General features: G+C 44.8%; 1 protein-coding gene across 7 annotated transcripts in view; it reads left to right on the forward strand.

The window, feature by feature from the left end:
• The window catches only part of LOC105281967 (fasciclin-1), a 230,834-nt gene that overhangs the window by 178,380 nt on the left and 29,799 nt on the right, over positions 1–22,655 (forward strand). For 5 of the 7 annotated variants that reach the window (XM_011343574.2, XM_011343604.2, XM_011343595.3 and 2 more), the window contains exons 4-8: positions 161–291; positions 968–1,064; positions 3,406–3,571; positions 3,823–3,983; positions 18,989–18,997. In XM_011343574.2, coding sequence (XP_011341876.1) covers positions 161–291; positions 968–1,064; positions 3,406–3,571; positions 3,823–3,983; positions 18,989–18,997 — 564 coding nt within the window. The remainder of the gene's footprint in view (positions 1–160; positions 292–967; positions 1,065–3,405; positions 3,572–3,822; positions 3,984–18,988; positions 18,998–22,655) is intronic. The other 2 variants (XM_011343582.2, XM_011343588.2) reach the window with 1 other exon arrangement.

Here is a 22,655-nt window from a genome sequence, read left to right on the forward strand (position 1 = left end):
CAGCGTAATATTAATTTGTTCCAATTGCGTAAAATACTTTATAAAAAAATGTTATAAATTTTGGTTTTTTTCCCAAGAAAAGATGTGTGCTCTTTTTAGAATTTCTGCTTCCTATTATAATATAATAAATAATAAAACTTCTTCTATTCGCGCGTTTCAGGTCTTGCACATCATAAACGAGGTATTGGAGCCGGTGCGATCCAACTCGGCGGAGACGCCGATCTACAATCCAAACGCTTTTCAATTCTTGAACCAGAGCGAGAATCTCAATTTGGGCGATCATCGCGTACGGTAAGTGGAGTGTCGGCGCGACGACAACTCGCGTCGCTAAATCGACGCCGAGTTCGAGAACCCTGCTATTTACACGACGTGAGCCGGCGATCGTTTTCGAGAGCGAGGGTGTATGTCTGGCAGTTAGATATAAAAGAGTAACGAAGACATTTGTTGCACACGAAGGAAAGAGAGCCTCTTTACTTGCTCGAATCTGCGATGATCCACCTCTGCGCGTACGTTGCATTCTTGGATACTTGACTTTAAAGGGATATTTTCATTTATGTAAATCCTTCGACTTTTGTCCACTTGAATTCATTATTACTGGAACACACTCTTGAGTCCTCGTAAAACTTTCGTGCACTTTCGGAAGCTTTAGATCTTTGTGAGCGTCGTGAATATTTTACTCCAAATTCGATCAACAATAATACGCCATAAAAAGTCCATTGCTTCCAATTTAAATATCTTGCGTGAATTGTTATTACTCTTCTCCGAGCAATTCCACGGACCAAATTAGAACATTATTACACCAGTCTATTAATTAACGCGGTCCCTGATTTAAATATAAATACAAAAACTTGGTGCAGAGGGTCATTTAAATAACGTAAATAAATGCGCGAACTTTTCTCGTTTGTCTTATTAACGTTGACGCTTCCCGTGCACCACCCTGTCATAATTAACCTTTTTTTTTTCCTAGTACCTTCCGACAGCGGATCATCTTTGAGAAGAAGGAGTCTGCCTTCAAGGCTGAGGGTCGTTACACCTTTTTCATCCCCGTTGACGAGGGTTTCAAGGTAAGCGGCTTAGCGACCTTCGTGAATTGATCATCCGGGGGATGATTTTAATATCTTTCCCTGCGACTGACTCCGTTCAGAGGATTTTGTGGAGGCAATGGCGTTCGCTGCGTCTCGTTCAAGATCAAATGAACTAGAAAGACGCGTGTTCGAAATGAACGCGCGTAATTATGATAGAAAAATTGCTCCAAAGGAGCGTCAATGCGGGACTTCGTATTTTATTTACTTTCTCGAAGCGGGATCCAGCCAGTGCATCCATATTAAAATTTTTGCACTTGCTGATACTAGTAGAATAAATATATGTATAAGGTGCATTGAGTTCGTGCGGAAAGGCCGTGCAGAGTGTTTTAAGCATATTTAAAATGCAAAACTTTATATTAATTCTTACTACAAAGTTTTGCATTATCGGAAGGTCCATGCGGATTTTTTTAGTAAAAAATGCAAACGCAAAACTTTGTGCTAAGAATTAATTAAGCTTTGCTACAAAGATCGACACGGAATTTCTGATTAATCCATAATTTCCGTATTTATTATATTTTTCTAAGGGAGAGTTTAGAGTTGAGACATCTAAGTCCCATTAAATCTTTAGCGCTGGACAGATATGTTTCATTAAGTATTTAAGGCTGAGAGAACATCTTTTGGGACACATATGTCCCCCAACATGTCCGAAAGGGTTGAAGAACCGACATGAATAAAATAGAGAGAGGTTTAGTCGTAGAATATTGATAAGTACGGCAAAGGATCCGCAAGATTAAAGAGATCGGCTTCGAGGCGCGCCGTCAGATACGCTGGTGAAATAATTACGCGATACGGCGATACGACGATCGTAGACAGTGCAAAATTTACGCGCACATTCAAAACCTTCCCCGCGTATGGAGCATCGTGCCACCAAGCAGTAGAGTCACGCGGTGTGACGTTTTACCAGCGGGTGTAAATTATTCCATACGGTCGTACGTACGTTGTGGCATTTAGACGTTTCTAACGTCGGGTTAGCGGCGCGACGCCCCGGCATCATGTGTAAATCTATCTTAACGTTGAAGAAGCACCGTAACGCGGTACCCTTTATAATGTCGTTATGCAAACGTCTATAAAGTTGCCATGGAATCGCGATCGTTTACCGACACATGCATCCCGCAGAAGACGTAAAACTAACTACAGTAGACCCCCGTTGATGCCGGGGATATTATGATTACGGATATACTTAGGAATGATGTACATATTTTATTTATTTCACATCTCTTAAAAATTAATAATATATTGGATGTTGAAATTACAAAACAGCGAGAATACTTATAAACATTCTGGTAACATTTGCTATTACGTTGTAAGCCAGAAAAGAATGAAACTACAAGAGAAGAAAATAAAAATTTTGTTTCTCATCTTCCAAATTTGCTGTGATATACTCTTCACCTTTTTTTAACTTTGTTTTCTGGTCTTATAATTGCAAGAAGCTCCCATTTATTCAGAGCAGAAAAAACGCAATTAAAATTATGAGTTTCGTTGTACAAATTCACGCGCGCACATTTCCATCACACCTCCCTTCCCAGATTTCATTACGCTCACATCGTCGCACTTCGGCGCGGAATTCCGCTTTTTCTCCAATTTTCATCACCAAGCTCGCACACACAATGGACGTTCACGCGCACGTAATCCAACTTGGAACGTAAAAACGAGCAGGAGTTAAACGAGCCATCCCGTCAGAAATTACCGAAAGTTTCGCGCCCGTACATACGATGTGTCGGACTCGAGTTGGGGAAAAAAGAAAACGAAGAAAAAGGAAACACCGGGAAGGCAAAGAAAATGAAGCCTGCCAAGAAGGGGTGCGAAAGAGTATAACGGCGCTGTACGACTTGATCTCGAGAAAGTTCCTCTCTCAAGAAGGTCATCGCTTCGACGAGAGTTCCGGCCGATATCGGGACTTCAGCACCTTTCGTGCCTCCGTCACTTTTCGCCGACGACTTTCCCCGGGTTGGTCCTCCCGCGTAAAGATAGAATCTGAAGTTCGTGGTTCGCAGAAACCGAGTTGCCGCGACAACCGCAGCTTTTGTGCCAAGTTCAGACGTCGGATGAAGGGACGCGTATATCCGGTAACAAAAGGGTGCGATGTGTGCAGAGTAGAAATGAAAATGTCTGTCACTTCTAGGAAATATAGTTTCTCTCATTACGAGTGCACATTTTCTGATAAAAATTGAAAACTTTTGCAAAGACCAAGAGCAATCAGATGAGGCCTTTGGAGCAATTTTCTTTCACGTCATGTGTAACAATGATCCCATAGTTCGCGTGTATTTTTTGTCCCCAATGAGATTTTTACGAAAGCAATCTTCTCGTCTCTCTGTTACAGCCGGAACCGAGGCCACAGAAGATCGATCGCGACGTGATCGATGGACATGTTATACCTGATCAAGTTCTCTTCACTGGACCAACGCCGGACAACACTGCGTATCCAACCCTTGCGTTCGGAGACAATATCAAGGTTGTCGCTAGCTTTCAGCGACAACACAATAAAGGTAATTCGAATATCCTACATCATCAATCATCCGAAATGATTTTGCACCGGTGATCTGATTCAATGAGGGGGGCAATGCGACGTAATTCAATCGCGAATTAAAGACAGTATTCTTATCGAAAATAGATTTATTATCTGTTGCGGAATGGTCTGAGGCTTAATAAAGCGATCACGTCTTAGGGGAACGTGCCTGCGCTTTGGCAGTCGTGCAGTCGTATTTTGGCGTTGCCTAATCGATAGTCCGATTTTCAGTCTACGTGAAATCGAACACTCTATTCGGCAACACGGTTCACCCGACCGGAGTGGTGCTGGCAGAAATAGTGAAGGCGAACATCCCGGTGCGCAATGGCGTCGTACATCTGATACAACGACCGCTTGTGGTGATTGACACCACAGTGAAGGATTTCCTGGAGGTCAGTATCACGCTAATCGACAATCTACTCCGCGCGAAGATTACTCACAAACTGTATCGGTATTAGTAAGCCACACTGATTTCCTGAAACATTGCTAATCAACTCCCGGACAGTAAAATTGCGTTCTTTAATTGGAAGTGTTACATTAATTTTTCATCGAGTTATTTGTGGAATTCATGCTTCACGGCGAAATGAAGTTTTGCGACAATCAGCGCGTTAATCGATAATATTGTTTAACTCACAATCATTAAATATTGAGAATAATGAATATGATGTTGGTCGGTTTAATAGAGAGCAAATGTAATGGATTATAATGTACACGGTGCATCACGATGTCGCATCACATATCGGACAGGCGCGGCCTCGTCATCGGTATGTTTCGTCTGTATTCATTAAAACAATTATTTTGACACATGGCTGCATTTCGTGTGTACAGCAATTTATTAAATATTGCAGGGGACTTTATAATGTTGATTTAAATGTTTAAATTCACGTGCGCGGTGCTGGGACAACTCTTGCTATTTTCCTTGATGCATGAGACATTGTTAAATAATATTCACCACATCTGAATTAATTAAACCTCCTGTAATATTTAAAATTTTGTCTTATGCATCAAATATGTTTTTAAATGTAGTTTCAACGTAGTAAAATACCTAGGAATTTAATTTCGGCGGTTCGCCATGCAGATGTAAACAGATTTGCATTTAGAAAAAAGCAATGCTATCTTCACGTTTCGCAAATGCAGATGCATTTGCATACCGAACGACCGGCATATTTATTTTTTCAAAAACCCATAAGCGTATTATTCCACCGAAATTTTCATGCGTTGTTATCTTCATGTTTTTCGACGAGAAGATAAAGGACTCGGATGGTTGTAAAAATTTCACAAATGCGCGGGTACGTGTAAAGTAATCGAAGAAAAAGTACGCGGCAACCCGCAAACGCACCAATCGAAATTTATCAAATTGAAAAGAATTGTGTCACGCGTCGGTGGACCCTGTGAAATTCGCGTATTGGAATTCATTGAGCTTCCCACGGGTCTTCAATCATCCCATATAACCCGACTAATGCAAACGACACGTACGCGGGGAAAAAGCGATGGCAATTGACCCGGAAAGCTATCTACTCGTAAAAGCATTGTATGACCGGGTCGGTTTATACGGGCCGAACGCCAAAGGAAAAGTCGAAATTTATAACTTCGTTTAAACCTCTTTACCTCTCTCTGAGGCTCTCTGCGGAATTGAACGCGGACCTTTGTTTCGACCTCGTTTCTCCTGGAGCCTCATTCGCGCGGACTGTAAAAGCGCGACGACGGCGCGCCATTGTTGGACACGTTTTTCCCGTGCGCGAGCGGAGCCTGATATCTATGTATGAAAAGCTTTCACAGTCGGCGAGTCGAGTGATTTTCCGCCTCGATTTCGCCGACAGGGGAGACGAGACCCTTCTCTCTCCATCGTCCCGTCTTGTTTAACTCTTTGAGCACCTTACAACGTATCCCGCGCACAGAGAAGAACGTTGACGCTATGATAATGAGAGGTATAAAGCGTGATGAAACACTGAAATTCCAAATGCAAGTATTACGGAGGTACTATTATTTCAGAAGTTTATCCAAGCCGAAGCTTCGTTGCCGGGTTACACGACGCGCTCAAACTTCAAAGATTCCGCGATAGCGTAAACGCGTGAGATTAAATGTTCGTGGCGGTAATATCTATTCAATAGTCCGACGAGAAATTGTATTACGCTCGATTCATTGAGCGCTGCCTGCGCGAATCATCCTGTTAATCCGAAGCGCACATCAAGCGCGAAAGAAAGCGATTACACCGTAGAACGTAGCTGCTTAGAGATTGCTTACCGAATTCCCGTGCCTTAGGCATTTCGCGTGTGCAAACGTCAAGATAACGATCCGCGCGCTCCTCTCGCGAGCACAAAGAGCGCGATGAGATTCTGTGTTTCCGCAGGGTTGCCGCGGATCTCGCAGCCACGCCAGGGTGCACACGTTCGCGATAAATCGCGGAGCCGGTGGTGCACAGTCATATACAACCCGCACCCCTGTTCCGGAGAAATTTCCGCGCGAGTGCTTCATCTCGGTCGACGCAGCGTGCGACGCGACGCGACGCGACGCGACGCCTGCCGTCTATTATGAATTCAGGCCGTGCGATGCATTAGAGGGGCATTAGTATTCGTGGTCCCGATACGTGTATCCCGACGTGACGTGTTTCGCGTAACCCGTAACACCGACCTCAAAGGATCCCCGACCCGCCATTGTGCGAGGAGTAACGTCGCCATCGTCGTCGTCGTCGTCGTCGTTGTCGCGAACGGGTAATCGTTGCTGTTTGCATTGCCGAGTTTGCATGCGCACACGTTTTGACACGCGACTACGAACGCTACGGCAATCAGACTAAACGGACCATGGGGTAATCGCAGCCGCCGGAAACGCGTCTCGTTTCCGCCTCGCGGCGAATTCGCGGCGACCGCGAGGAGAGATCTCCCGCGCGCGTGATTTAGGATTTAATCTGCCGCGTTTTGGCGCACGTACGGAGGCACAGCACGCGTGCAATGGCTCAGCAAACCGGTTTTCCTCGGTGAATCGGGAGAGTACGGAGGAATGATGAAATGTGAGGGAGGAACGGTCTATATTTCTCTTTCACATTCTCATAATTTACTTCAATCTCGAAGAAGCTTTTAAAAATGATCGTCACAGAGGTAGGAATCGCAGAGACACTTTGCCCCCTTAATTTTCTCGGTCATTGAGCGCGAATAAAGATATTATCCTAGCGGTTATAACAGTTAGTTCGAGAATGCTGTGCTGGTGGGCGATCGCCGCGATACTAAACGTTTAAGAACGTGTGGAAAGGCATCCGCAACGGGCAATTTGTACGGCTGGCAAGAGCATCGGTGGCGTCGAGATAAGCAGCAGCGTGTGTGCACTCGCGGCGCCAGGAATCGGGCGGAAATGAGAAAGAGAACGGGCTTTACGGCGATCGTAAAGATTCTATCCAGCTGGGGACTGTGGCGCGGGCCCCGTGTATCGTAATGATCCTAATCTCGGCAGGTTCGCAACCGTTTCAGTGCTGCGCGGGAGCTAACGGAGCTCTGCATCGCGCACGTGCGCGTACTCGCGATAACTCGTGGTAATGCGATTCCCCGAGTATACGTACATACCCGGCAACAGGATGCAACGAAACGCACTGCAACCTGAATTCCTGAACTTCGGCGTTAGAGTCTACAAGACAAATCGCTCCCGGAGACTTTCGAACCGTGATATCTGTTAGCGAAATTTAAAAATCCTGGAAGCTATAAAAATAAATCCGACACAAAATTCTAAGATATATTATATTGGAAAATTCGCCACATTATTTATCTTTCACATTATCAGTTAAAAAGATTAAATCAATGTTAAAGAAGGCAGTAATACTTTCCTTCTTGCATTCTTGTATTTGAGGGTTTATTGTATCGTTTTACGATTCGGAGATTTTGTTGTTGTAGTTATAATATATTAGAATTTTAATTTTAATATTGCGTATAATTACATAATAGAAACGCAGCCATGAAAAATGCGAGAGTAATGCAGCCATGTGAAATAAATAGAATCAAGTGAAGAGGATCATTATTTAATTGAGATGCGTGTAATAATACGCGATTGACGTGTCCTTTGACGAGGCCGCCGCAATATCGTGTACAGGATATCCCTCGGCGAAGAGGTGATCTCTTACATAATATATTCTGCTAACCATTTTTTACATTGAACAGCAACACGAGCCGAAACCATTTACAGGAAACACACTCGTCTGCGTTCTCATATCGTACAATATAGCAAATAATTGATACTTGATGTATTTAAGTGCAGTTGATTTAATTCGATAATAGCGTCATCGCTTTGGATGGCAGAAACCTGTTAATCGCAGGCGCAAGAACGGCGGACTTGAGCTTGAGCTACTTTAAGACAATAACAATTTCATTACTCGTGCAGGTAGCACCTGTCAGGCACAACTACTACAACTACAACTACATCACAAAATCACCTTTCACAAAAGAATATTTCTTCAAGACAGTTTTCTGCAATACTTTTATACTTCGAACCTATCACATCTCGCCCTAACGTCTCGACATCGATCGCAGCATTGTGGAATGATGTTAATTAAAAACCTGTGCTCTGTATATATTGTAGATATTTATATCGATCATTTACATCATTACAATTATGAGTACAGATACACATTTAATCTTTAAAATTTATTTAAAATTTTAAGCTTGCTTTCTTGTTATTAAAAATTTTATAATCATACATTAGAGCACTGAAATTTTCGAGATTGCAAAGCTCTTTGTTGAATTAATTTCGTTATTTAGTTCAGTCATTAAGAAATCTGTGTCATGGAAATTTAGAAATGCAAATATAGAATTCTATGGAAAATTCATAACGAGATCCAAACACAGTCTCGCTGTTTAATAGTTGATAATCTGCGCGACCAGTTTTTAGTCAACGTCGAGTTCCACTGTGCAAAGACGCCCTTGATGTATTTCTATCTATGTCGTCGATGGAAACACATCGACGGGTCTACCGACTCTCCCCCGAGACGCTTCTCATTCACTGTCGGACAGCTGTTCCACTTCCCGACGGAAATGCGAGAAAAACGTCGCTGAAACATTATTTCACTCCACGATATACTGTCACACGAATGCCTACATGAACGATCGTAACGTACACGAACTCCGTACGACAAGCGCATCCATTTCGCGGCCTCGCCTCTTGCAATACGTGCCACATTATCTATGTGCGTGTATACAGGGTGGTACACGCGCACGGTCGAGTATGTATTCATGTAATTGCAATTTCGTTCCGGAGATAACGAAGCAATCCAAGAACCTCACGGTCTACCGTTTGACGCATCTGTTTTGCGTGGAATCAAGGAAAATCAAGATGCGTCCTTGTGTTTCTCACAAGTTACAACTCCTACTCGTCGCTGAATCCTTTCTGCCTGTTCTTAACGAAGTCATAACTGCCGGCACAGTTGCGCGGGGACCACCCTGTGTATTCTGTATATGTCACATATGTATAATATATATATATATACAAACGTTTTACACAGGACAGGAATGGAATGTTCACGTGACAGCTGTCGTCACATGCCATATCGACTGTTTTTCAGCAATGATCCTCGGCACGTCTCGCCTACTGTCTGCACCAGACCCTCTTGGCTGTACTTTGGATCAAAGGCGATGGGACTTTTCTTAGGAGAAACGTCCCAACACGTTACGTTCGATGTATTTTATTGGCCACCTTTGATCCAATGAGCCCATGTATGTTGTGTATTCGTGCTCGATGGACTGTCCCGATCGCCAATGATCGCAGATGTGAAACGATTAAGTGGTCGGCAAGAACAAAGAAAATTTTCTTAGATGTTAAAGCAAATTTGGTACATGCGCAAAAATCAAAGCTAAAATCATTAAATCATCACGACCCAGTCAAGTAATTTAGATCTGGCATTAAAGATCTCTACGTACGTTCCAGCTTCGAAATTGCCGAGTATACGTGAACGTTGAAGCAAATACGTGAGTGTTCCTCGAGCCTTTAAATCCTCGGGTTCTCGAACGTATCATTATCGGCTTCTTGGATCGCGAATGCGCTTGTTAACCGACAGCATGGCGATTGAGTGGAGTAATCAAAGGACTCGAGCCGAGTCATTAGCGGTTGGCGATAATGCGCGAGCTACTAATCACTTACTTCCAGGTTCACTCGCATAGACACTGAGAACGAGACAAGCAGGAAAACTCGATAAATGAAAGACAGCAAAGACAAAGTACCGATTGTAATTGTGTATAGGAGAGCACAGAATTCCATGTTCTGCCAACACTGCACCGCGCGTGCCTCACTGTGTGTGTGTCTCACACTGCAGATCTCTCGCCGCCTTTTCCCGCAGACTCCCCCTGTATCTTTGATCTTTCACCCTCGACTGTGCTCTCTCTCTCTCTCGCCTTTTGATTTACACTGTTCTGCGAAAGAGGGGGACGACACGTCTCACACCATAATACGTGCCAGACCATAACTGATCATAACCGTACCCGTTACCAGGACATCAAATCAAAGTCCAGCGCTCCTCTCGGACGGAATCTATTCAATTTTTGAGTTTCCGATCAGCGGAACACTTGGGGAGTGCTGAACGGCTTCTCCTTGGCGCGTTTCAAGATTGAACGAGACCGAAACTCGCGCAATCCTGCGATTCGATGTCCCGGCCGCTACATTATCGCTGGAAGCAGGAAAGAACGACGACTCTGACCCGTCCAGTACATCTTTCCAAATTGAAATATAATGTTTATCGAGTTATCTCGTTGATGAAGAGAAATCAGATAATCGAGGAAATAATGAGCAATGAAATCAATCGGATCGATCGCGTTGCTGCGAAATGCATAATTCCGTGCCGTATTATTTACGATAGTTGCACGCACGAGTCATCAGATACAGATTTGATTTACCGTACTTTAACAGATACGAATAACGATTCATCGGGATATCGCCCGGCGCGGATATGCCATTATCTCATTTATCCGTCTATCATGCGCTTCGCGTTTCGCTCGCGAGCGCATCCTCGCGCGCGCTCGCGCGAAACGGGGTCGATCGTCGGTCCTTCCGCTCCGCGCTTCCACTCATAGTAATAATGACACCCCGTTGCGGTATACAACACACAGTGCAATCTGTACATCTGTATATAATGGATGCATACGAGCATACACGTGTACCAGCCGCCATCCGAGAATTCGAGTCGCTACGCTCCGGCGTTATCGCGCGCTTTGAATCTCGTTTCGACCCCTTTACTCTCTCGCCTGTATCCACACAGCGAACTTGCTCACCTTGCTACTTTGGCAAGCATCTTACGCTCTTAGAACCCCCGGAGTCTATTCGCTCCCTGTACTTTGCCGAGTTGCGAGTAGCCTCCTCCGACCCTTCTCACAACCATCTCGCTCTGTCACCCTCTCCTCTCCCTCCCCTCTTCCCGCAACAACCACCCCCTTTTGCATTGTTCACATTGCCCCGAAATTACGTGCCCATCTCGGCGCGTGTCTTGTATACACACATACACGTGCAAGGCGATCAAGAAAAAACCAGTAGCGCACGGTAACATACGAGATGCTGATTTTATATTTATTTTTTCCCTCCCTCAAAAGCGACGCTGGTTATTTATAGAAAGTGTTACAAGTGCGCCCGACAAGGTTGTACCTTTTTTCCATGGCGGCGCGGAAAAATCTTTGCAGGACCTCTTTGCAAAGGATCAAAGAAGTTGCCCGTGTGCTCTTTCTCTCTTTCTCTTTCTCTTTCTCTCTCTCTCTCGGCAAACTTTTAATTATGTAGAGTCAATTTTCTGATGTACAAACTTTCCCTTTCAACATTTTCTATAAATAATGAACCTTGCGAGAAGTTCACAGATTTCTCCCAATAAAAAGAGTATTATTACTGTGTGATCTGCAAATAATGGGAGTAATATTTATCGATAACTTTTATATAAGAGACTATCGACCGCCTTGTACGTACAGACCAAACTTTCGTTGAGCAATGACTCTCAACACAGTACCAATCGTAAGGCATTTTTAGGACTTTTAGTAAATTTCAGGTAAACGTAGAATCAGTTGATTACGAATCACTTCGAGTTTCAAAGAAATCAATGTGAAATATGGTCGTGGAAACAATATAAGTATAACAACAAAGAATATAACAGTTAACACTGTATATAAGGATATAGCAACAGACATTAGAAATTTTTCACGAAAAATATTTTTTATCGCGAAAATTTGAAGGTTCACCGAAAGGAGACACATCTGTTTCGCGCAGCAGCATTTGCATTTTCCGTTCGAAAACGTTTCTTTTTTTTTAACAACACGGACAAAAACGTCCTCGGCAGACGCCGCCGTGACGGTGTTGTTTTCAGCGTTGTTTAACTACTGCAATAATACAAACGTTTCCGGTGATCGTTCTCGGTGCGCCATGACGCGAAAGTAAGAGAGTCGTCGCGCCAGGGATCGCGTTCGCCCGTTCCGCACAGTTTTCTCCGTTCGTGCAGAAAGAAGAAAATCAGCGGAAGTCTCGGGGAGAAAAGCACCGCGGAAAGCGATGCCCGGTAAAGTTGGCCGTTTATGAGCGCGCGCTACACGGTCGCTCCTCCGGCCGACAACTTTTTCCCGGCGTTAAATCTTTAAGCTCTTTCCCGCGCGTTCCCGAAAAAGGAACTGTACTCGTACGAACGGAGAAAAACGCTCTGCGAGGTGTCGGAAAGTTTTACGTTGTCGGACGTGTTTGCGGCCGGCGCGGATCTCCCTCAAGCGCCGAGCCCTAAAGCTTTCGCTAGGGCGCGGAGATACAACTTTAACCATTTGAACGTTAAGCAGCGTGCTGACACGCTCTCTTTCTCTCTCCCTCTCGTCGATATGCGTATGGGATACGTGGAAAAATATGGGATATACCCATGGAAAAAATATGACCGCCACGCGAATGATGAGAAACTCGCGAAACTCTCAGAGTCTTCTACTCTGTCGGATATTTGGACATTACGTTGAAGTGGTGAGTCTTTTTATGTCCGTGTAAGACGAGTGTTTGAAAACTTGTTGGAAGCTTTCGGAGTGCCCGGAACAACACAGGTTTATCTCGGTACAACATTTGATCGCTTTATGCCATCTGTTTACTGTATCAACACTGGTGAATTTAAATCGTCGTGATAATTGCATGGGAAAATAGTCTTGCTGACGTAAGAGACGCCTCCGCGAGCGCTCCTTTCGACGCGTCAAAACGTTCTCCAAGGTGCTCCAAGATCGTCACAACTTTGACGTTACGAATAATTTCATTTCTCTCGCGCAGCTAAACAAAGGAGATCGCGTCGTAAACGCTGGCGAAAAGCTCGCTATGCACTTTGAGATTACGGGCGTGAGCGCGGCGCGAAGCGGCGCCGTTCCGGGGGTGAGCCTTTAAGGATTCGCACGGAACGGAATTCTCCTTTAAAGAGAGAATGCGACCGACGCCGCGGAAAGCTCGACGTGCACACGAGTGGCGGGAGGCAGTCGGTGAAATTCCACGGAGAGTGGAAGAGCTTAGTAAGTGTAATTCCTCGGGACGAGACGCTAATCGGAAATTATGCAGAACAATTCGAGTTTCACGGATCCGGGCGCTCCAGCCGCTTCGATTCCCGCTTCGCGATGGCGGTATCCGCCCTCTCTTCGACCTGATCGCCTTTGCGCCTCTTTCACGTTGCTGCGACCGCCAGTCGTTGTCGCCATACCACCACCATCGCCATCTTCCACCTCTCGATATCAATCCCCTTCGAGCACGAGAAAGTAAAATTCCTCCATCGAAAAATTGAAATAGAACGAGACACCCGCATCGACCTCTCTCGCCATGCTCACTGTGCGATGCATCGGCACGTATCGCGACGGAGCCGCATCTTCTTCTCATCCGAGATATCCGAATATCCAGAAAATTTCAAATACCGAAGTGTATGTATATGTGAAGCTGCGACAATCGATCGAGTTAACTCCGTTGAACATTCTAATAGCGAAATGAACGAAAGACAGCCCGTGAAACATTTTCTCGAGAACAAACGAAGAAAAACTGTTTTCGATAACTCTTGATTAAGCTTCCAGTTTGGAAAATCCCTGAACATGTGAGGGAGTGAGCTAAGATTTTAAAGGTTCAAGATTCCGTCTAGACATCCGCAACGTTAAATGTGAAAAATCTCAAGTTCCATTGCAGAATTTAAATCTGCAACTCGGGGAACCGCGGCAGGGATCAAAATGCGCCAGAGATATCAACGTGTGTATTCGCGAATCCACCACATATTCCTCCGTCATCTATAAAGAAATCCGAGTGTGCGGTAATTCACCCCCGTCGCACGTTGGTCGCGCACGTGCGCATCGCGTGGCGAGACCCTCGCAGCGTTAATTCGGCGATTAAAGATTTCTCCACCGCGGCAGAGTGTGTGCTGGCGGTTTCATTATGGCCTTCCGGTACAACGATCCACTTCAAAACGGCCTACTTGCTTGCTGACGACGGGACTCAGGTACCCGTACTTGCTCATTGAATTATTGCGCTCCTGTGGTTGTGCACGCAGTTAGCGCATGAGATCAGTTTAGTTTGCAGCAAACGAGCGTAACCATCGGGCAAAAGCTACGCGGTGGTAACCTGCTTTAACGTCGCCGACGGAGAGGGAGTCGGAATTAAGGATGAGGTAGAATCGAATCGCGGAGCCTCGTTCGTGCGCACGTCCACGGGAAAAAGCTTTCATCGTGGAAAAAAGGGAGAGTGGTTCCCTGTCGCGTAAAATGTGCCGCGCGAATAATTACGTTAAAGCTGATGTAACGTTTCCTGAATTTAATAACGACGGAAATCAGCACGCGAAAAGTGCTTAAATGCTCAAATGCCGAGGAGGAAAAAAGACCCGGAAAGCGCGGACTATATTCAGCATCGCGTTCTCCACTTCCCGAATTTGAATACCCGACTCCTTCGCGCTTCAAGCACAACCGAAGTAATCAATGTTCCTGCAATGGACATAATTAGCCGCAATTTGCGCCCACGTAATATTCCATCGTGGCAATTGAAGTCTATATCGGGACTATAACCGGCGGAGTTATCGATCTATTATGCATTACATTCCGCTAAGTGGTCCATTCTGATGATGGTCCTCAACTCGTCGTCGGGTCGCCGGTGACTGCGAAAGTGGGTCGCGCAGCTGTCGGCTTTCCCGGCCGCAAAATTCGCCAAGAAAATCGCGACTTCCGTTCCGTGAATAATAACGATTCGACACGGGAAGACATGGATGTACTCGGAATCGCGCAGCCGCGCTCCGGGTCACTTGCCGCGTATAAATTCACCGGGACTCGCAGTCTCAGCACGATCGCCCAGAATTTCGAGAAATTCGCTGAATGCACGCGTACTCGCTTCGTAATCCTCCAGTGCAATCTCGTGTCTGTGTGCGAGATCGAATAAAACGCACGCGTGATAACGCCGCGACGTTATTCCGCGCGACGGAACGATTCTTTTAAATCGCGGGATTATTTTCCTAATCTCCGCGCGAGGCGTGCATAATTCCCCGCGAAAGAAAATTGTGTACACTTATTCCCTCCGTCTCTCTCGTGCGCAAAGAATAAACACGCGATAAAATAACGAACGTAAAACGTGAGAGCAGCGAACCGTATATCCCGCTGATGCAATAAAAAAACCGATTTAATTATTTGCAACATCCACTATATGGGATCGCGTAAAGCACACGCGTAATAATATCGCGAAATTATGCGACTTTCCCGTGCGAGGAGACGGTTTTTTATTTCGAAAGTCACGAAATTACTTTTCTAATCTTTTTCTTTCTCGCTCATTCTCTTACTTTCTTTCTCTTCCTTTTTCCGCGGCATGTAGGAATTTTCAATGGGGAAAAGCGTGCGACCCCTTTATTATTCCGTTGTGAGTAAAAATGAAGACGGCGATAAATGCGACATTAACGCGGAAACCTAATGGATCGTATGTTCTCGGTTAGTGCGCTAAGAGAAGTTAATACGTACATAAAATGCATACCGCGTTCTGAAAATTGAACGTAATAAAAAATCCGGACAGTACATCGGCAGCTGGGGCAAGGGGTTTTTTCGCGAATGAAGCGGTGATTGCCGAAATGGATCACAAAGCGTTATTGACGAGAGCGAAAGTAATGGAAAATTGATCGGGCTCGATGACAGTCAGGTGTGAACATAACGATTCTCGGTCCGCTGTACCGCTATTATTTGAATCGACCGTATCGCAGATTAAAACGCACGTGCTGTCGTGTACGATTAAGTATCGCGTGTATTTTTTTCGCGTTCGTTATCGTTTTCCCATATTTATGCATCCGGGCGCTCTGGAGATCGTAAGCAGAATTTATAATTGCGTCCCATGCATCGCATTAATGGATGCCTACGTAGCGAAAAAATGAAATAATCAATATGCTAGAACTTTCATCGCGCAAACTTTATATGATGGATGTTACATCGTAAAAAAAGTGACAAAACAAAAAAAAACATTTGCCTCTTGACCCAAAGTGAACAAAAATTGTATTACAGCGCGAGAACGAGGAAAATATTGATTTCGCGCGTAGTCGAAAATGTTTCACGTGTTTCCCGAAAAAATGGCAAAATATTTGGCCGAAAATTCAAAATGGTATTTTGACGCGGTCAACAAGGGTCATCGATTCTACTTTTGACGTGACCGTCGCCGATGAGAGATCGGCAGAAAAAATAACGTAAAAATAGGCACACGCTCGGCACAATACGCGTACAATACAAGCGATCCCCATTCGTGTATTATTGTTTAATCCGACCGCGCTCGAAATCGAATTACACCGGCCGAATATATCGGCGCTTGTGCCTACAACGTATGTTTCGTACCATTTCGCGACGAGAGGACTAAAAGCCAAACGATGCCCGATTAATGTGCAAACCGAAGATCGACGATACGCGCAACGTCCGCTAATTGACCGCTCGTTCGCTTAGAAAATAACGTATCAGATGTAAATTAAACGCATCGGACGTGAATTAAACGCGCGGGATGAAAAGCCAGGCGCTCGTCAAAGGTCGAAACTTTTATTCATCGGAACCGTTTCGAGAATGGTCTGTTAAAAATCCTGAATTGCACAAGCAGCGTGAACAATTTCACCAGGAGATACCGAGATTTTTCATGAAAAATAAATTCAATTCCAACAAGTGATTGAACGAGTTATTCATCCATTACTCGTCGAGTTAGTCGGCAGGGTTTTCCGTTTTGCGTTACATCAAGTACCTCGTGTGTTTTAATGCTTGCATACGCGAGACCTTATTACGTCCCGCATTACATCGCGAGCATTATGGATTTAAACCGGGCAAGAATCGCCAGGAGAGTAGCAATGCATCCGGTAACCTGCACGCATTTCAAATAGGATAACACTACCTTGCCGTGGCGCGCGTTTCACGCATAATTCCCTTGAAAAGTTAAACCAGGATATCTGATGTGTGCGCATATAATATGCAGTGTACGGTGCATCTGACACACGAGATACGCGCCGCGGAGAACGTGTCTACGAGCGCCTGTGACAATCGGGGGCGCAGCAGACCGACCAGTTGACATTTTCGCATTTTCCGGGCCCTCGTGTCGTAATTAATTATCGATTCATCGCCACGAAAATAGACAGTCGACCGCGCACTCGAGCGAGATTTTGCGTACTGGTCGACGTGACAGTCGGTGCGAATACTGCCTTCGGCAGAAATTAGAAATCGACGTCATGCGGTGTCCCGCGTCACCCGACTCGGCTTCCAGTTTTCATTACTTCGCACATATTTTGTATTATCGCGTGCATTGTTCGTTGAGCCGCGTCAGTAATTATCGCGAACCTCTGACGAGAAACAATTTAAATTGAAACGATTTAAACGAAGCGCTCAAGCACCCCACGAGGGTTGAATCCTAATTTTCCATTTTTACGTGCACGAAGTCGCTATTTTTCCTGCGGAAAAACAACCGCATTCTCCTCTTATCTCCGATATGTGCAAATGCGCATAAACCGTGTCTGTATTTTACTATCACTGCAGCAAACTGCGTAAACTGCGCACGATACGATTTTATGTGAATCATAAAAAATCTGAAGATATGCCTTACGATTGGTACTCAACCTACTGCAGAAATCGCACCTTTACAGTATACTATCATCGATATACGGCTCCCCATACTCATATCTCACGTTCCACAGGTTACGCGATTCCGTCTGTTGGCGATCTCTCATGCCGGAATCGCGATCGATCGGCACACACTCGCGAAACTCAAAATTTCCGCTCTGAAATGGCTATCGCTCGCATGATCCTGATGACACCGACACTGCCAAACGCATTTATTTACAAAGGCCGGCTAACGTCGCGCATGTGTTCGCGATCACGTTATATGCATCGCGCTTTTATCGAGCCGGACGGTGAAATGCTCGCGAAGCCTGTGGAAATATGCGACGGCGCACGGTATTGGCGCAATTAAACCTGGACAGTCGCTAATTAGCGCCGAGTTTATCGTACCCGTGTACATCGTGTTCGGTTGAATCCTATGACATAATCGTTGCCGAGTGCCACCGTAACGACAGTGTCTGATGACCCCGCCGAACCCGACCGCGCGTGTACTCGAAATTACGCCGGTACTTGTGGCCGTGTATAATCGAGAGAAATTGTGTGGTAAATATTTGCGCGTCATACGCGAAATAGCGGCACGCAAGCTGCAAGTTAATTGGCTATACTAGAACCGTTCAATAATAAGTTAACACCGGCGCGACGCATGCCGCAATGCCAACAATAAAACTCGATTGTTCGTATCGAGCGGCGATGGAGTTAGGACCGAAGTGTCGGTTAAAGCTCAACACTCAACGCATGGTCGCGAATAAAGAAATTTCGCACAAATTTCGATCCCTTCGTCGCGGAATTCAATTCTTGCTTGGCAATCAATTAGCGTTCTCGTCGAAGAGTCGCACCGAAGTCGCAAGCTTGTCCAGAAACATTTCTCTCGATTGTAACATACTTGATATTATATACTCTTTTGTATATAGAACAACTTACATTACCCTTCTAACTTGCAGGATGATCATCAAGAGTCGCACAAACTCGCTGAAACGTAGTCATTGACTGCTTGATGCAACATTAAGTTGAAAGATTCGAGGATGCGATAAATCGCAGCTCGAGCAACAAGCTTTGCGAGCTGGTCTCAGCTGGTCGTTATGCGACACTTGAGTCATCCTAGCATAAATTCTTCCAGCACCCGGTAGCACACGTTGGATCCATCGATCAACAGAAAGACACGATATAATACTCTGTCTCTTTCACTTGTCCCCCCCCCCTGCCTTCTCTTCTGAAGCCCAATCCACCCCCTCAGCAGGAAGTTACATGCCGAATGCTTACAGTGTCTCTTACAGCGAACGACCTAATTACAAATTTACCTTCTTCTGTTTTCTGTTCACTTCTTATGTTATGGACCGACCCTGGTTTCCGGTTTCTCTGTGCAGTCCTTCAAGGTAATTCGCCACCGCCTTTTTTCTAGACTCTCTACTCTGTCACCACGACTCTATTTCTCTTTTTCTGTCTTCCACTGCGCACCGACATTCATTCTCGGATCACCGTCACGTCGCCATGTCACCATAATGATACAGAATGCCTCTGAGAAGATTTTCTCTCTCTATTTCGCTTTCTGTTTAATTTAATTACTGATGACTCTAATTTATCATTACGTCGGCTGTGTAGATCGCCGCAATTGCGTTTTGAATGTTCCGATTAAGCTGTCTTTTTATAATTAAAAATGTCGGTTTCCACATTTTTGTCGGAGAAGATCATTGCTCTCAAGGTACTCTGGATGTCGATAAATAACGAATAAAAATAATAAGTAAAGAAAAGATAAAGGTTTCACATGAAATCTTGATGTATCTTATATGACGACTCTTTATGGTGACACACACACATCTATACATCACGTACATCAATCACACACTCATCCCGAACGATCTCCGTTCATCGCAGTACATTCCACTCTTGTTTTTTGCTTTCTTTCTATCACCTTTCATTGTCTGCCTCTCTCAGAATTTCTCTCTTTTTCTCTCTGTCTATCTCCACTTCACGTCTCTTAATGATTTCATTTTTTCATGTGTCTCTTCTCTCTCTCTCGTGCGCCGCCATATCTTCTCGCTCATCGTCGTTATCCTCACTGCGTGCCGATGTCTGATCTTATTGGCGAAAAACCGCTTCTCGATCGATGTAACGAAAAACCGCATCGAATTGCAAATAAGCTGAATGTTGCTTTCGGATCACCGAATCCCTGTTATCCCGATCTCGTTGTAAGAAAGTCCTTACTCATCTCCCGAGAAGATGATGCCAAATTTTTTCATCGTCCGCGCGCGCCGCTAAGGGGGAAAAGTACCTCAGCGTCGTTTCATCGATCCGCGCACGTAAAATGCGGACACCGGCGCGCATTACACGACGTCGCCAAAGCTATGCAAACTATGAACCACCGTGAGAGCTTAATGTGCGCCTTTTCTACGTCCGTCACATGTACCGAGCCGAGTAGAGCAGCACGAGCGAGCAAAGAGCGAGAGAATCTCGCGCGCACGTGCACGTATTCGCGCAAAAGACGGCGAGCGAATAGAAAAGGAAAAAAAAAAGAAAAAGAAAAAAATGCGCGAATCGTGCACACGCGCGCACGCACTCGCGCGTATTCGCGAGCGTAGAACGGCCGCTGACTTTGCATTTTGTAGTCGCTATTTTTTATGCGTCCTATTGCCTCTCTTTTTCAGCTCTCCTCCCGTCTCCACCCTCGGTCCACGCATCCCGTCCTCCTCACGCTTGACGCGCCCGGCAAAAATGTGCATTTCCTTCCCTCTTTCTCTCTTTCTCTCTCTCTTCTTTTTTGCACGAAACCACTATGCGCGATTTTTGAGGCCCTTTTCCACGGGACTGTACCAACGCGCCGCTATTTACGATGCAAATCAAAGCGGGCCCCTTTCCTCCTTCTCCCCGCTTTTTTTATGGCGCAGCTTTCCCGATTGACGAATCCCATCTGAAAATCGGGTCGTTGAACCCTCGGTTTCTATGCACGGTTTTGGCGAGACTTGCAGAGTCTCGCAGGCGCTTTTCCAGGAGGATTTACTCGAAAAGCGGATGTATCTCGGATCCGTAGCAAAATTCTTGAAATTCTCAGCGATATATCTAGATATCCGAAATTAAACCCGAAACTTCAGAGATTCGTTACACCCTCGAAAGTGCGAAATCTGTGAAATTTGCAGGAACAAAGATTTTATTCACAACGGAAACTCTCAAAATAATCTACATAGAGAAGTCAAATCAAGTAAGCTCGAAATCAAAGTCCTTGAGTAAGTTCTCCGAGCTGGAAATTTTCAAATTGCTCTTAACAGTACGTAATACGTTCATATTTTGAAAATTATTCGAGTTTGATATAAAATAAAAACGCAAGATAATAGAGACAGAAAATGTTTATCATCTTGTCAATAGCAAGTTTCAAACATTTGTTGGTGGATTATTTTGCGTGTTCTTGACAGAAACAATTTTTCAATTTGTCTTCAATTTGATCGAGCTATACATCGCTATAAGAATCAGATTTGGCCGACTTTGCGACGTATCAAGCTGAAATTACCGCGCAATGCTCAATCGTGACTTTTTTACGTGCAGTTTGATAGGCGAATAACTTGGGTTGTTGCTCGTGCGCGGGTCACTTCCGTTAAAGTTCTAACACGCGACTAAAACGTGGGAATAACGAGGACGAGCTCGAGAATGACGGTGCACAACACGGTGCTTTGATACGCGTTTCTCAACGATTTGTAATTGGAGCAAAACACGTTTATGTATGTTCGTTACAATGAACGTTCCATAAAATTGTCCATTTTCCCAGTATCACATATACCAAAACTCAATCTGGACGTGTTATGACGGTTGCTGTGACGCAAGTGGCAGTAATTCTAAATAAAATTGAGCAACTTAATTACAAGTGAAAAGAAATGATAATTAAACTTTAATCTACGACTAATTGGCGTGCTATTTCAATATGTTGATATCTGAGGCTTGATTATTAATATATTTAATATTGAAGATTAAACAAACGCAAAAGCAGCAAGTATATTTAATAAAATTCCGCCACCGTATTATTGCATTTTCACGAAAACATTTGTAATAATGAAAAAATGAACAATTTATATAAAACGAACATTATTAATAATTTATGCTTAATATTCCAGTATTTTCGTATTGCGATGTAAAATATGAACGTCGGGGAATATTCGAGGCTACATAAATATATTATTCCACCAAAAGGAATTTATATATTTTTTCCGGCGCGTTAACCGATAAACAATTAACCGATAAATAGCGTCATTATGGAGTACTATTGATCGCGATGTTCCGCATACAATCACCCCCATGAATATACCAAGCCAGTCCTATAACCGGTCCCTAACCGAATATCCAAAGGGAGAAAATCGCGCCTTGCACTCGATTGCACTCGAAACGCACGCACGCTGCGAGCCTCACACAGAGAACTTCCGATTTAGTTTCGTCATAGAAACGCATGCCTGATTGACTGATATGTACATGTATGTGTATGCGGGTGTTAACGAGGATATAGTGTCTGGATGCATACACACGATCCACACTACGTACACACGCACACGTATACATACGACACGGACCGTGCATGCCAGCAATTCTCGTATTGTCGATAGAGTCCCGAGTCCTCCGGTCGCACGTAGTCGACGGAAAGGAGCCAGGTAGACATTACGGACGGAAATCGGAAGATCTCTCCGATCCGCGAGGACTTGAATTAGTCGAATATTGCAATCGCGGGTACGTAGAATCCGAGGAAAGCTGCGGACGATCCTGCCGGCGATTTTTAAGTTCCTCCTCCGTTCGCGGACTGAGTGATTGTCCGCCGAGCGAAACAAGGATTCTTCTGGATTCATTACTCAGCGCGGTCGTTCGCCATTTACAATCCTAAGGAAGGGAAGCGCGAGTTCCGACGCGCCGCATAGAAGAAGCGGGAAGTCTCGGGAAATGAAATATGTCGCGGCGAAAAAAGTCCGTGGAAAGCTCTTCCTCTGTCTCTCGTCTCCTTTCTCCTTATTCCGCTCGCGCGAGTTTTCCACTGACACCGGCGAAGACAAGGCGCTCTCGCGC

The sequence above is a fragment of the Ooceraea biroi genome, chromosome 6 (genome assembly GCF_003672135.1).
Source record: "Ooceraea biroi isolate clonal line C1 chromosome 6, Obir_v5.4, whole genome shotgun sequence".
Taxonomy (NCBI): domain Eukaryota; kingdom Metazoa; phylum Arthropoda; class Insecta; order Hymenoptera; family Formicidae; genus Ooceraea; species Ooceraea biroi.